We start from the raw sequence: 15,232 nt of genomic DNA, 5'->3' as shown, positions 1-15,232 counted from the left end.
GCCTTTATTATGTTAAAAAAAAAAAGGGGGATATAAACACAAAATATGAATTGAGTAAACTTCCACAAAGTGGTCTTTTAAGCACTTTTGTAATTTACATCTGTTTTATACCAGCTAATACCAGCATGAATAGCTCTCTTTGAAAATAAGTGTCAGCAGCCTTGTCAATGCATTTGCTGTATAGTAAGTTAAACGTAGGTTTGCTGACTGACTTTCAGAGAGGCCAAGATGCTGGCATTACCAGTAATCTCAAGGAGCCACTATAAATAGAAAATGAATGTAAAATGCTTAGATGATACATCACTTTATTGTTTTGATATAGCTCATCTTTAAGAAATATAGAGGCAAGCGAATGTTGTGCTCTTGGTTCAATTTCCAACTAAACATTGTGTTTACCTCTCTCCAGCTGCAACTACTTGACATGGAATGCGATTATTGCTTTCTTGAAGGAAAACAGTTTGAAGACGTGTGTTTGTGGGGACGAAGAGAAAGAAAAAGGACTTGCTTTCTAGCAAACACACACAGCTCCACATGCAAAGATTACACAGGCGTAATGTGAACATGCAGGTGCCCAAACATAGTAATACGTAGATTAAACAAGCAGGTGCAATTCAACCCAAGTGTTAGTAGAAAACAATTATATAGCACGGGCTATGCCGATCCAGATACATAAATAACTGTATTTAAACTGGGGCAAAATTCATGCAAGTGAAGCTGCAAACTTTCAAGATTTTTTTTTTTTTAAATTAATGTGTTAAAAAAGAAACTCACAAAAACAAAGAAATGTGTCTTTGTCAGGATGCATTGAAAGAAACAGATATTAAGAAGGAATTAAATGAGTGAACAGACACACTGCAGATTGTAAGCCATGCGGAGCCTTTGAATCACCGATACTCACACATAAAAGGGGGCCTGATCATCAGCAGGTGCTGGAGAAGATCTAGAACAGGAAGCATACGATGCAGCATCTTTTTACAATAGTGTTAACAAATGTCAAAGCCTTGCATTGCGTGTGTGAAGCATACATATGTAGTTAAAAGTACGTGCAATTTGTTTTTGCCTGGCCCTCCACCACCCTCAAATCCCATCTCTCTCTTTCATCCACACCTCCCCCAGAAGGCATCTGCTCATTCTATTCTGTAGCCATGATTATCAATAAAGATGAAAAAATGTTCCTGCCATCCGTCTTCTCTCCCTTGATCAGGAATGTATTCTTTAGGTGAGGGCAGGTGAATTCCAATTTCTAACTGGTAATTATCTGACAGATGTTGGAAGCAGCAGCTGCTGCTGAATGTGATGCTCTGGCTGGTATTACAACAGAGAAAGCAGAAGCTATTGGCAAGGTGGACTGTGAAGTAGGGCGTCAAGCATTCTGTGTGTATGAGGCCGCACAGCTGCTTCTTGGTGCAAAACAACGCAAACCTGCAACCCCAGCCAGCTGTTTGAAAGCTTGTGAAGCTGAAATTATTCCTTCTCTTCAAGGAAAGAAAACAAAATGTGGCTGAACAAAAAAATGCCAATATGTTCTTGTTAAGAGATTTCTCTCTTCCTACAAAAGGCTGCGGAACATCAAACGTGGGAACCAGGCTTGTCAGCATTTCTTTTCTTTTAACAATACGCTTATAGTGACAGCATGTCTCTTAATAAAATACACCATAGAGCATTTGGAGCAATTATGGCTTGTAAAAGCTTTAGGGCCCGAATGTGTTTAAAGACGTGACCAGTTCTGTTGGCTTTTGTTCCCTGCTGTGTTTATTTCAACAAATAATGGAGACTAATAGCTAGCAATATTTTAATAACAAACATGCCACGCTACTTTAAACTGCTTACCCCCGATGTCTGATGGGCTTTTTTATTTACATTCAGAAAGGTTATGAGAGCTACTAAATGGAATAAAAAGGATTCTGAGAAATGATCAGGCAAGAACATGATCACTTTGCCATAGTTTATAAAGTAACATAGATCATTTTTGCCCCAGTCCATTAAACCTACAGCAGCCAACCAGCAATGAGCATTGACTGGTCTGGTTTATGAAAGCAAATGTCTCAGACTAGTGAACTGGGACAAATTTGGAAAATAATGAAATCAAAGTATCACTGGATTTCTTGCATACTTTTAGGCTATTGGGTGATAAGGTCTGTAATTGAAAACAGTATATGACACCGTAGTTCCCATTCATTAACGTCACAATGAGCTTGCCTACCTTATATCTGGTCCAAGCAACGAATGTCTTCTCAGCATAGCCCGCGCTTGAGCATTGGTGAGGTTTGCTGTGGACTCATTATTGATGCTCAGGATGCAATCTCCCACGCTGATCCGCCCATCGCGACTTATGGAACCTCCATTAATTATACTGCGAACAATCATTCCGGCGCCATCTTTACTAGCACTCACTGTCATGCCTATGTATATCAAGAGACAACAACATGCTTAAAGTTCCTTAATTTATTCAATCCTGACAACTAATACAAAGACATGGTTTGTAGAGGAAAAGAAAAAATAAATAAATAAAAAGAAAGAAAAATTTATTTTATAGGTGTAATGCAGCAAAATATACTATTACTGTAAGATCTCCAGCTCTAGAATGCAGTTAACTTGAGGCACTTCTCGATCTTCAACCAGGGAATGAAAAACCTGTTTCCATTTATCAAAAGGTGGAAAGAAACTTCTCAAAATATTCCAGCAGACCATTTACTGTAAGTGCTTTGTGCAGGGGTGTATTTTTTTTGTGCAAGGGGGGATTTTTTAGGAGAATTTTTCTTTTTTCTACCTTTGTAGATTTTTTTTTTTTTAACTTTTTTTACCTTTCATAGATATGTCCTGTAGACTCAAATTTTGTTTTTCAATTTGATTTATAGATTATCACTGAATTATTTTTATAAAGAGGCTGAACTGCTAACGTAGTTGCTAAACGGCACCAGTGCAGTTACTCAAAACCACAAATGAGCAGTTTATTTTGAACATTCTATAAAGTTATAAAATGAAAGCAAAAGATTGGTTGCTAGTGTTAACTGCAGTCATGGCCACCACCATGATGAGGGGTTAGGCTATCAGGGGCATTGCCATGAGGGTTTATGGATTCTTCATGGCAAATCTTACTACACTGGTTAGTATTTTTTAGGCATATTTAAAGGACCCAAAAGATCAATTTTTTTTTTAAAATTAGTTAGTAAAGAACTAAAAAAACCCCACAAAGACAAATTAAACTTTGAAATCGCCAAGTCTTTATTAAGAAATCACTTACCGAAACTCTGCTTGTGTTCCTCTTCAGAAAAGGCGATCCGGTGATCCATTGTGCAGCGCTCGATTTCTCCTCCCTGCCTTCCTTATAGGAGATAGCCAGGGAGGAAAAATAGAGCGCCGCATGATGGATCGTAGCCCTGTCGCCTTATCTGAAGAGGAGTGCAAGCGGAGTTTCGGTAAGTTATTTCTTAATAAAGACTTAGAGATTTCAATGTTTAATTGGTCTTTGTGTTTTTATTTTTAACGAATTTAAAATAAAAAAAAATTATATTACTGGTCCTTTAAGCTGCACAGTGTAGCACACATAATAATAAACCACAACCAAAATCCATAAAAAAAAAACATGCTGCTCACTTTGGTATTGTACATTATAAAGCCTTTCTGTGAGTAATTTCTCTGAATTAAAAAATAAAGCAGAATCCTATTATTTTAGAAGAGTAAAATTTCAGCCACACATTTATGCTGCAAATTACCATGATATTTTTAAGCAGCAGCAGAACAAGCTTCTCAAAATAAACCTTGTTCTGCATCTGATTAGCAAGGAATCTGTCTCACAAAGGAGTTATTCTTATTGGAGAATTCAGGATTTTCTGGAACACTGCTCAAACCAAGGAATAGACCACCTCACAGAAAAGACTGTGCTGAGCAGCTCATTATTTGATGTCACAAAGTACTCTGCAGGATCAACTCAGTGATTTCTCTATACCCCACTGTGCCTTGTATGGGAACAAGAGATATAAAACACTGCATGCACAAGCACCAAGATAATAATTAAAATAACATGTATGTGCTTAGCAAAATGTACTGCTATATTCAAAAACAAGGATTTTACCTTATTAGCCAGTAGATCAAAAAACAAGAGTGGTGGCATCTGTGATAGCTTTAATGGCTAACTACATCTGATTATTACAAAGGAAGCTTTCTGGACTCTATGGTCCCTTTTTCTGTTCTTTATCTTTTCACACCAGGCACAATTATGCAAGAATGTCAGTGTATGCTGACATAATTCACCACAATATAATATCCTCCTGCATAGACTGTAATATTTAATATGAAGCATTGGTGCTACTGCTCAGCACACCCTCCTCAGCACCAAAAGTACAAGGAAAGACACACAAGCTTTTGGGAAGGACCACTTGTGCATATTGTTAAGAGAAAAAAAACAGGAGGGCTCGGTTGATGAGAATTTACAATCTTAAAAGGAGTGAAAGTGAGATATAAGAATAGGGGTGATTATTGTTGTTGCAGAAGTCCTGTCATTCAAGATAGCAGTGTTAAGTGTGCAGTGAAAATGCTACATCACTTGTTAGTACCAAGCGGTTCTGGGAGTGCCCAATGACATGGGGAAATGCGTTCCAGAGGATGCGTCCAGCACTTGAAAAGTCCTGGACATGGGAGTGTGAAGAAGTGATGAGGAAGTGTGAAGGTGTGCGCTGACCAAATGGTTACCCCTGGGGGTTTACATGGTGATTAAAGAAGAACTATAATTTAAATCACTGGGGCATACCAAAAGTTTAGGCACCCACCAGTGATTAAAATCTCTTCCCTGATACCCTGGGCCAGTGCTACTGTGCTAAAAACTGTTTTGGCCCAAGGTATTTCTACAGAAGATCTTTGTCCCCATCTTCATTAAATTCTTCCATCTTTTTGTTCCACTTCTGTCAGAAGCAAGGGCAGTAGAGTGAGAGCTAAAATTAGAGGCATAAAGCAGCCTTTTTCACTCTAGTGTACATGTCTGTACCCGGAAAAAAGAAGAGAGAAGAAAGATTTCGCCAAAAAACCTTGGCAGAAATACCGCAGCCCAGTGAAGTTTTTCACCAACCAGGCCACCATCCGGGGTAACAGGTGAGCTATCACAATTATTATTGCATGCCTTAGATTTGACATCTTCCAGTGATTGTGACTTTAATGCTCCTTTAAAGTGGTGATGTATGGTGGTGCAACATTCTTTGGAAGTTAGTACAAGTATTGGACCTCTTGTCCAGTGACCCAATACCCAGAAAGCTCCAAATTATGTGGAGACCATCTCCCATAGTCAATTTGAAGCAAATGGTCACATTTTCTAAGTACTTCCTTTTTCTCTGTAACAATACAGTGGTGTGATAGTAGGTTGGATAAAGCCATAATAGCTGTTCCATCATATATGTTTGAATATATGGCACTGGGAGGAGATGTACAGAAGGAGAAATCTTAAAAAGTGCATTCTAATCATCACAACCTTACACACCAGTTGCAATGCAATATTTTAAATCACGTTGAAATATACTGTATATCACCACAGACAACCTATGGCCACTAAAAGAAAATATACAAAGCGATTTAGTTACAATGGTAGCATTGTTTATTATGGCATGACTTGTTTTTTTGCAGTGTGCATTTGCCTGATGAGGCTCTGAATCAGTGGTTTGCTGCTTATTACTAACACGATACACTGGATTTAATCTTTCACTCAGCTGCATGTGCCCTGCTGAGGGTACTGAACATTTATTTCACTGTAATTTTATTTTTCAGCACTAAAGTCCAATACATGGTGGGTTGATTCATCTGCCACCACAAAATAACACAACAGTACATTCATCTTAGGCAGTTCTCTTAATCATGTATTAAGCCTAACAAATCTAACCTCACAGTTTAGCTTATGTGAAATAAATGTCTAGCTTCCAGTAAGAATTCCTCACTTTTATGACAGATAAATGTTACTAATACATACAAGTACAGGGTATATTATTTTTCTAAAGAAATAGCAATTACTAGGACAAAAAAAAAAGAAAAATAAAGTCTTACCTAAGCTGCTGCTGCCTCGGTTTACAGAAATAATTTTTTCAAACTTGCTCTTAATTAAAGTATTAGTAGAACAATGCTCATTTGTTTCTAAGTATTGTTTGCCACATGAAAAACCTTTATCCTGTGAAAGAAGAGAATTGCATATGAGCTCAAATAAAGGGAAGAACTAAAATCACAAAACGGTAACAATATCTGCTTACTTATGCACCACTACTTTGGGAAAACAACATTGGAAAAAAAAAAATATCCAAGGTCAGTATGAGAAAAATACCTGCAACATGCGACCACTCGCACAAAGATAAGAGAAAGTACATCTCTCATTTATGTATCGAACAATCTAATGGCTAAGGAATGACAGCCTATACGTGTAAATGGACTAACTTGGGATGTCTGGCATACACAGGCCCTCTTTTTGACCTACATCTCACAGCAACCACATGCTGCAAGTTCTAATTCAACAACAGCTGGAGAGTCAAGGGTTGAGTATTCAGAGAAGGTATACAGTAAGTGTTGTTCATGAATGTGACGTTACAATACATACAACACCTAATATGTACTGTATATTGTAGTGTCTAACAATTATGTCTGAAGATGCCTTTTCCATGTTAAAAAGAGAACAACATATATATATATATCAGTAAATCAGAATCAATGTATGCTTCTCCATAACAACATTCGTGATATTATAGATATTGTTTTTCACCATAGAAACTGTATACAGATAAGATGGCAGAGGTTTCCAAGAGAGATTGCTCCAAATCCAAAATAAGATGAAAAAACAAAAGTATTTATTGGCAAAACATCAGCATGAGCTTGGCCTTATATGTTTCATTATATTTATTGTTTTAATCTGAGAAAAGTACGTTTTCTTTGCAGTCACTGCAATCAGAAAACGGACAAAGGGGCTACAAGAAATATTTATGTTTTTAGGAGTGCAATACATTGTTTAAGAACTGATCACTTTATTTGCTTGCCTTGAAGACAACTAAAGAGATAAATTATTAGCTGGTACATGTAGCTTGTTAGAAAGAACTAGGGATGCACCAAATGCCGAACCCCCAAATCTTTCGCGAAAGATTCGGCCGAATACCGAACCAAATCCTAATTAGGAGTGGGAAGGGGAAACCATTTTTTACTTCCTTGTTTTGTGACAAAAAGTTTTGCGATTTACCTCCCGTATGCAAATTAGGATTCAGATTCGGTTCAGCCGGACAAAAGGATTCGGCCAAATTCGAATCCTGCTGAAAAACCTGGATTCGGTGCATCCCTAGAAAGAACCTTGGTTGATGTCTGTGTTGCAATTAGACTATCATGCTCCAATAGAAAAACAATCCAACCCAATTCTAACAGCTACATATACCAACTACTAATTTCCATGTCTGGTGTTATCTGAATTGTAGGCATATGTAACATGGAAGAAGAAAAAATTGCATGGGCTAAATTTTAGCATTACAAAAAGTTTTGATTTTTTGACAATATTAAAATTCTAATATACTGGTACAGGTATGGGATTCGTTATCTGGAAACCCATTATCCAGAAAGCTTCAAATTACGGGAAGGCTGTCTCCAATGGACTCTATTTGATATAAAAAATGCAAAATTTAAAAAATGTTTTTCCTTTTACTCTGTAATAATAAAAACAGTACCTTGTACTTGATCCAAATTAAGATATAATTAATCCTTATTGGAAGCAAAACCATCCTTTTGTATTTATTTAAAGGAACAGTAACAGCAAAAAAGTTAAGTGTTTTTAAAGTAATAACATATAATATACTGTTAGCATGCACTGGTAAAAGCTGTATGTTTGCTTCAGAAACGCAGGACCTGATAAAGCATTGTCTAATACAATGGCGTTTTATCTGTTATGTGCTATATAACCTGAGCCTTTTTTCTCCTTTCTTCCAGCTTGAATGGCTGCCCCATGGCTACACATTGGCTTGTTTATATAAACTATAGTAGACTTTCTGAAGCAAACACACAGCTTTTACCAGAGCAGAGCAACAGTACATCATATTTTCATGAAGCAAACACTTTCAGCTTTTGGTATTACTGTTCCTTTAATGTTTAAATGATTTTCTAGTAGACTTAAAGGAGAAATCAACCTATCCTGAAAAAAACCCATCCCCCCACCCCAAGTAGACCCCCCTCCGTCCTCCCCCAGGCTAACTACCCCCCAGGGAGATGCCTCATACTCCATACTTACCCCTCCCCGCAGATTCTTCAAGCGAAGTTCCGCACGTCCATCTTCTGCGTCCTCTGTAAACTGACTGGGAGATCGGCAATTTCCGTGTAATTCCGCGAATGTGCAGTTGCGCAAACCGGCAAACTGCTCCAACTCCACATGCGCAGAAATACAGATCTCACAGTCAGCTTACAGAGAACGCAGAAGATGGACGCGTGGAACTTCGCTGGAAGAATCTGCGGCGAGGGGTAAGTATGGAGTATGGGGCACCTCCCCGGGGGGGGGGGTACGGGTTTTTTTCAGGACAGGTTGAATTCTCCTTTAAGGTATGAAGATACAAAAAAGATCCATTATCTGGAAAACCCCAGGTCCCTAGCATTCTGGATAAAAGACATTCCTCTGCACTTTTTACTGTATTATGCTAAGCTAAAGGCAATATATAAAATCTAAAAGCAATACCCTGCAAAAATACCTATTTGGCTATGATACATAGATATAGGATATTGGCAGGATAAATGATTGAAAGAACATTACCTTTAACTCCGCACAAGAAAAATCAGCAGGTGTGTCAACAGAATTTTCACTGAACTTTATCCATGATGCAGGAGAAACATCTTCTTTTTGCTTCTCAAAAGCAGTTACATCAAAATGATCCTTCAGTTCAGGTGAAGGGCTGTTTACTGGATTCTCTTTCTCCATGTTGCAAAAATCTATGCTAGGTAGTTTGAAATCCAGCATTGGTGTAGAGGTGGCCCAAAGCTGTTTCTCAGAAAGGGGTTTGGGGAAAGATGCCGATTCCATATTTATTTCTGAATTAAATGTAGTATCCAGAAATGATTCTTCTGAGACATCCTACACGTTATAGAATACATGAATAGGAATGCATACAGTATATAAAATACAAGTATTCATAAATGCACAGCTTTTTCTGCAAACATTCTTTGGCATCACCTGGGCTACTAAATTCATATACTTAATGATTTATGCAGCATAAACTGTGCGATAGACATATTGTTCATGCATAGGACAGAAGAAAATACCAATACAGGCCAAAATCACATATTTTGGACAGAAAATGCCCATACAAGTTTCAGGCTGAAAACTGCCCTTTAAGCTCAGTTACAGGCAGGTGCCTTTGCCATTACTGTCTGCAGTAATATACCAACACATCTGCAAACTGGTATTCCTGTGTCAGACACCTCTGTATGTGGGCAACCATAAGATAATCAGGGATGCACAGAAACCAGCATTCTGTTCAGGATTCGGACCAAGATTCTGCCTTTTCCAGCAGTATTCGGCCGAATCCAAGTGCCTGGCTGAACCAAATCCGAAAAATCATGTCCATTGTCAGTACACAAACAAGGAAGTAAAAAATGTTTTAACTGCTTGCTGCATGCATGGTTCTCTTCCCCCCTTGCATATGCAAACTAGGGTTTGGATACGGTTCAGGATTTGGCATGGAATTAAACCTGCAAAATAAGGTCCCTAGGAGTTTAATGGTCGCCAGTAGTCACTTTCCATTTAAAGCAATAGGAACTGCAGAAAGTTGCAACTGTTATAGTTGGAAATGTACAACACGGTCAGCGAATTCAACAAACTGACAGTATAATCTGAAGGTGGCCATACACAAACAGATTTAATCTGCTGATTTGACCCCTTTAGACTGATTTGGCAGTATGGGGACCTCCAAAGGGCTCATCTAACAGTTATCAGGCCAAAAATTGGCCAGATGTCAATGGGGCATGTTTGATCTACCCGTTAGTTCGGGATCGCATAGCTCCTCTCGGATCATTCCTACGTATAACTGCCGTTGTAATCGGATTGTTTGGCTTTAGGACCAATGATCGGATTAAAGGCCCATATCGTCCACCTTAGGTGGGTATATGGGAGAAAGATCTGCTCATTTGGCGACCTCACCAAACAAGCAGGATCTTATCGTTTTATAGATTAAAGGGGACCCGTCACCCCCAAATCCTATTTTATCACTTTAGTCAAGCATAATTAACTTTAATTACACTGTATTTTGTTTCCTTCAGTCAGGGATGTCCTAATTATAGGAAGTAGGCAGGAGCCGTTTTGTGGACACTGTTATTAAGGCAAGTCTTGCATCATCTCAGAATCTTGTTTGTGCACCAGAATGGGTGACCTGATGTTCATCCCCATGTACTGGTTACACAATTAAACGGTGAAGACAACGGGGGAATGCGTGGAGAGCATCTAGGAAGTGCTGAATGGAAAGTGAAAGTAATTGTCTGCCCCGCCTCTATGCCTAAGGCATAGAGTAGGGGCAGGCAACATTTGATTGACAGCTGAGATTTTTAAATGTGTTTAAATGACTTTTATTATACAGATTTTTGTGCCTGGGTAAAAGGTCAACTTTAAAGCAGCAAGTTAAATTGCCCAGATATTTGCACATCTGATATCTGATGGGCAGCATCCGGCAACTGTCTAATAGAAAAGTATTATCTTTTTACAGGTTTTTGTTTGTCTTCCTTTGCCATCAAAAATCAAAAAGGGGAAACAGATTTCTGCCCTTTTTGAACATTTGCTACCCACTTTTGAACGCACAACTCATCAAAATGTACCTCTGCAGTTTTATTATTCTATACAAAGACAAAGTTCTTTTGCCATAATTTCAGAATATACCAATTTTATACCAAGTACACAACAGAGTACCTGTTCGCTGTGGCTCTATTGGCAGGTTCACACATGTACAATGGTAAAGAGTTTGTTCTAATTTCCATGAAGTAAATTGCAAAGATCAATGAATTACTATCAGTAAAAATAAATACTTGTAAATCAACATAGGAAATAAAAGATGACAAAACCTTTACAAGGTGTAAACATGCAACATGAAATCTGCATTAGAAATCTGTTATTGCTACTAAGAAAAACAGTTACCTACCTTTGGAAGAAATTCATCAGTGAGATCGTCATTATATGCACTTCCATGTAAAGCTAACAGAGAAGCATGGAATGTACTATCATCCTGTGCAGGAAATCGGGATTCTATAGCAGACTCACTGGTCAAGTCACCCTCAGATGTCTCCACCTACATTTATAATAAAATAGGTCATCACACACTATTCCTTGGTTAATACATTTACATTTTGAAAATTGTGCATACAACTTTAGTTATTTTTATTTTCCATTGCAATGAAACTTCTGTTACTCTACTAAAAGCGTTAACGATAACAAACACTTTGTTTAATGACAATTTCCCCTGCCCTATCCCGAAAATCCATAGCAACCAATCAGATGTTTTTATTATGGAAAGCGGTTTAGTCATTATGGGTTATGGAGGTAATACGAATGTACCCATGGTTGCATATACAGTAAAAGGTGGTCACTGTGAAAAATACACAAAATGATTCTAGTCAAATATGGTTATATGAAAGGTTAAGAAAGTCACTGGCACTAACCAGAGCTAACTCAGCATGGAAAAGAGGAGCATCATAAAGCCCTTCCTCTGCATAAGACTGTGCAGTGTAGAAAAGAGTGTCTTCCTTAGCAGAAACAGAACCCTCTTCTGGTGACAGCTGGAGAGAAATCAGGTTGCAGTTGGAGAGCATTAACAAACAGAGAATAGCAGCATGCGAGTGGAAACTTTGCAAGGGTATTAAATACACAATTTAAAGGGGAAGCTCATCCATAATTTAAGTTTTAGTATTTTATAGCCTTTCCTATTTATAGCAACTTGATATACCTTCCTCGTCTAGTTGCTAGAATAAACTGGCCCTTGGTAACCAAATAGCACTGGAATTCCAAACTGGAGAGCTGCTGAATAAAAAACCAAATATTTGGGGGAAAAAACATAAATTAAAATCAACTGAAAATTGTCTCAGAAAATCATTATACTAAAAGTTAATTTAAGGTGAACTACCCCTTTATTCTATTAGGACTACCATTAACGTATTTACATGGAACATGTACTGAAATGACATCCTTAGGCATGAGAAAAGCAAAAAAAAATGGATAGTGGAAACAGTGGATAGGTATTTCAGTCCATGTCCAGGACCTTTATCAATATCTTATGTACTGTGTCATTATGGAGACATATTTTGTACTGCCAAATGTCATATGGATAGAACTAGTGGTAATATGTATTGTGCCTTTGATATCACTATAAGATATTCATATCAGTGCTGCGCTTATTCTAACTGGTCACCTTTTTAGTGATGGGGTTATTTCTTAACGTGCTAGTGTGGCTGGGTTCCTCCGGGGATGCTTATGTCCATACAATCACTCTCTGTAAAGTTTATATGGGGATGTGATCACTACATATGGGAACTACATAACTGCATGACTGCCATTACAAGTGATCTTTTTCCCTGGGGCATCTAACCATGCAGTTATAAGACTGCTGTAACAAACTAAATAACAATGTTGTTGTCTGAAACCATTGACATGGTAAGGGGATATATTCCCTATACCCAAGACATCTGGCATGTCAGTGCAATCAATAATCTCCTTTTTGGTACCACTGTTTTTACCAGAGTATTTTATTGCATGCGAGATGTGGATTCTCTTTGTATTTCTCCCATGAGTGGGACCAAAACCATGACACAATAAACTACACTTTTTTGTACTCTATAAGCAAGTATGTAAACTATAAACATTGATTTATTAACTAAATTACTAATTTGGTATAATGTGAGACAATTAAGTGCCAAAATAATTAAACAATACTGTTATCAGCATTAATGAAAGACAAAATAAACAATAAACAATATTTTCTTACAGGCAATGGCTTGGCAACCCCAATGCTAACTTTTCCTGTTGGAGCTCCTTTTAATGCCTGAACAGCTTCTTCGAGACTGGCATGTTCCAAATTGATGTCATTGACAAACATAAGACGATCTCCAGGAAGAAGCCTGCCATCTTGTTCAGCAACACCTCCAGGAACTAAAGAGCGAATTACTATCACAGTACTTGCTGGGTCAATAGGATCCTAAGGGCAACATGGAAATATGCTTTAAAGTTGTTCTCCAGACATGTAGGTTGTGTAATATTAAGATATGTAATAATACTGTACAATTTTAATACTGATATGGAGTTGTTTACTCTGAATGCCATAGCTCATTCTCTCTGTTAATTAATTCTGTTGCTTGAGCTAGCGTGTCATAGTGTTTAAACGCTACAAAAAAAGAAGATTGAAATGTTTAAAGCAAGCTCTTCTGAGTTCCTGTTTGAAACCATACTAGTGAGTTGTTTGTGCATGCTGCAAGACATGTGGCCCTAGTGAAACCATCTTCTCTTGTTTTTAGGTGAAGAACCCTATGAATAACACAGCTACAACAAACAGAAGTAATAAAGAATTCCACTTTGCAGTCACTCGAACCTCTGCTGAGGTCAGTGTGTTTACTTGTGGGAAACACCTTAGTTAGCTCTTCAATGAAGCAACATTGCATTATACTTCATATTCTAACACAAATATCACTGTACATTTTCCACATACCACACATTGTTTCAGAGCAAAATAGAACACTTTACTATGATAGTTTGCCTTAAAAAAACACAATAAGAAGAAAAGGTAAACATGCAACTCAACTTCAAGTATTAGATGTTACTAAGACTGGACATAGAAGATAAACACCTGATAATCTAAAATGCTGAATCCAAGACCAAGACTTCCTTTTTCCAATAGGATATCCTGAACATCGATTTCCCACATTGCAAGTGGAGATGTCTGGGCATCCTCAATACTTTGAACATCCTCGGTAGATGCTGTGTTTAAATCATCTGTTTCTGAAGACTCAACCCCACCACCAAAGTCAATGTGCAGCTATAGAAAAAAAAAAAAAAGATGCATTACACCATACTATATAACACAATACAATGTGAGGCAAGTTACCTTCCTACTAACTGGATGTTTAGCAAGATTCTTCTCTTCTTGGGTAAACGCTATTGTTGCGAATAATTATATTACATTATGTTTGCCTTAGGTGAGTACGAAATACAGGCCTACCAACTATTATGATGCTTCTATGATATGTTATTCCCTATTTCAGAACAAGCGCTCAAAGGACTCATATCCAGGGTTATGGTTACAGCATTTAGGCAGCTTTGTCTATTTTTTAAAAAAGGTACACTTTATATGTAGATGTCAGGAAAGTATTTTCCTTTAGTTCTAATAATTTAGTGTCTATTTTGTCCAAATGTATTAAAGTCAATGGGCGTCCGAATAATTTTGACGCACGAATCGCTGGTGGCGAAGCCTGCCCAATTTATTTGCCCATAACTACTGGTCAGTAACAGAAAGCTATATAAAACAAGTAATAGCAAATACTCTGGCCTATATTTACAGTATCTAAAGCTAAAACTGAATTTTCCTTTACTCAGTTTTCACCAGGGTTCTGAAGTAAAACTCACTAAATATTCACCAAAAAATTAGCAATCAAACACAAAAGCTTCAGTGAAACATAAAAAACTTATTTTGATAATTGTACCTTATATTCTTGTACAGTTGTTTAACAGCTCTATCATTTCAATAGTCATATTCAGTTTACAATACCAAACAAATAATGGTGAACTAGTATTATCTGAATGGTATGGAAATGCCCCCATTTCCATTCTCAAACTGAAATAAGGGCATTAGAAACAAGGGCATTAATGTTGTACAGGTGCGGGATCTGTTACCTGGAAACCCATTCACCATAAAGCTCCAAATTACGGGAAGGCTGTCTCCCATAGGCTTCATTTTATCCAAATAATCAATTTTTTTAAAAACTAATAATAAAAAAATTTAATTTTACTTGATCCCAACTAATATAATTAATCCTTATTGGAAGCAAAAACAGCCTATTGGGTTTATTTAAGGTTTAAATGATTTTCTAGTAGACTTAAGGTATGAAGATACAGATCCGGAAAACCACAGTTCCCGAGCATTCTAGATAACGGGTCCCATACCCCTGTATGGTATAGGATCTGTTATCCAGAAACCTCCAAATTACAGAAGACTATCTCCGACAGAATCCATTTTTAGCAAATATTTCTAATTTTTAAAAATAATTTTATTTAATT

The 15,232-nt window shown here is 37.4% G+C and overlaps 1 protein-coding gene across 12 annotated transcripts in view; it reads right to left on the bottom strand.

Annotated features, from left to right (window-relative positions):
• mpdz.L (multiple PDZ domain protein L homeolog) overlaps positions 1-15,232 on the bottom strand; it is a 97,928-nt gene that overhangs the window by 46,192 nt on the left and 36,504 nt on the right. For 8 of the 12 annotated variants that reach the window (XM_018257840.2, XM_041563873.1, XM_041563863.1 and 5 more), the window contains 8 exons: positions 13,806-13,994; positions 12,951-13,160; positions 11,632-11,748; positions 11,115-11,261; positions 8,744-9,061; positions 6,028-6,148; positions 2,204-2,402; positions 899-940 (listed from right to left, as the gene is read on the bottom strand). In XM_018257840.2, the coding sequence (XP_018113329.1) occupies positions 899-940; positions 2,204-2,402; positions 6,028-6,148; positions 8,744-9,061; positions 11,115-11,261; positions 11,632-11,748; positions 12,951-13,160; positions 13,806-13,994 (1,343 nt within the window). The remainder of the gene's footprint in view (positions 1-898; positions 941-2,203; positions 2,403-6,027; positions 6,149-8,743; positions 9,062-11,114; positions 11,262-11,631; positions 11,749-12,950; positions 13,161-13,805; positions 13,995-15,232) is intronic. The other 4 variants (XM_041563854.1, XM_041563890.1, XM_041563888.1 and 1 more) reach the window with 2 other exon arrangements.

The sequence above is a fragment of the Xenopus laevis genome, chromosome 1L, assembly GCF_017654675.1.
Source record: "Xenopus laevis strain J_2021 chromosome 1L, Xenopus_laevis_v10.1, whole genome shotgun sequence".
In the NCBI taxonomy this organism is placed as follows: Eukaryota; Metazoa; Chordata; class Amphibia; order Anura; family Pipidae; genus Xenopus; species Xenopus laevis.
The sequence above is the reverse complement of the archived record's forward strand: the minus strand, read 5'-3'. Positions and strand labels throughout refer to the sequence as shown.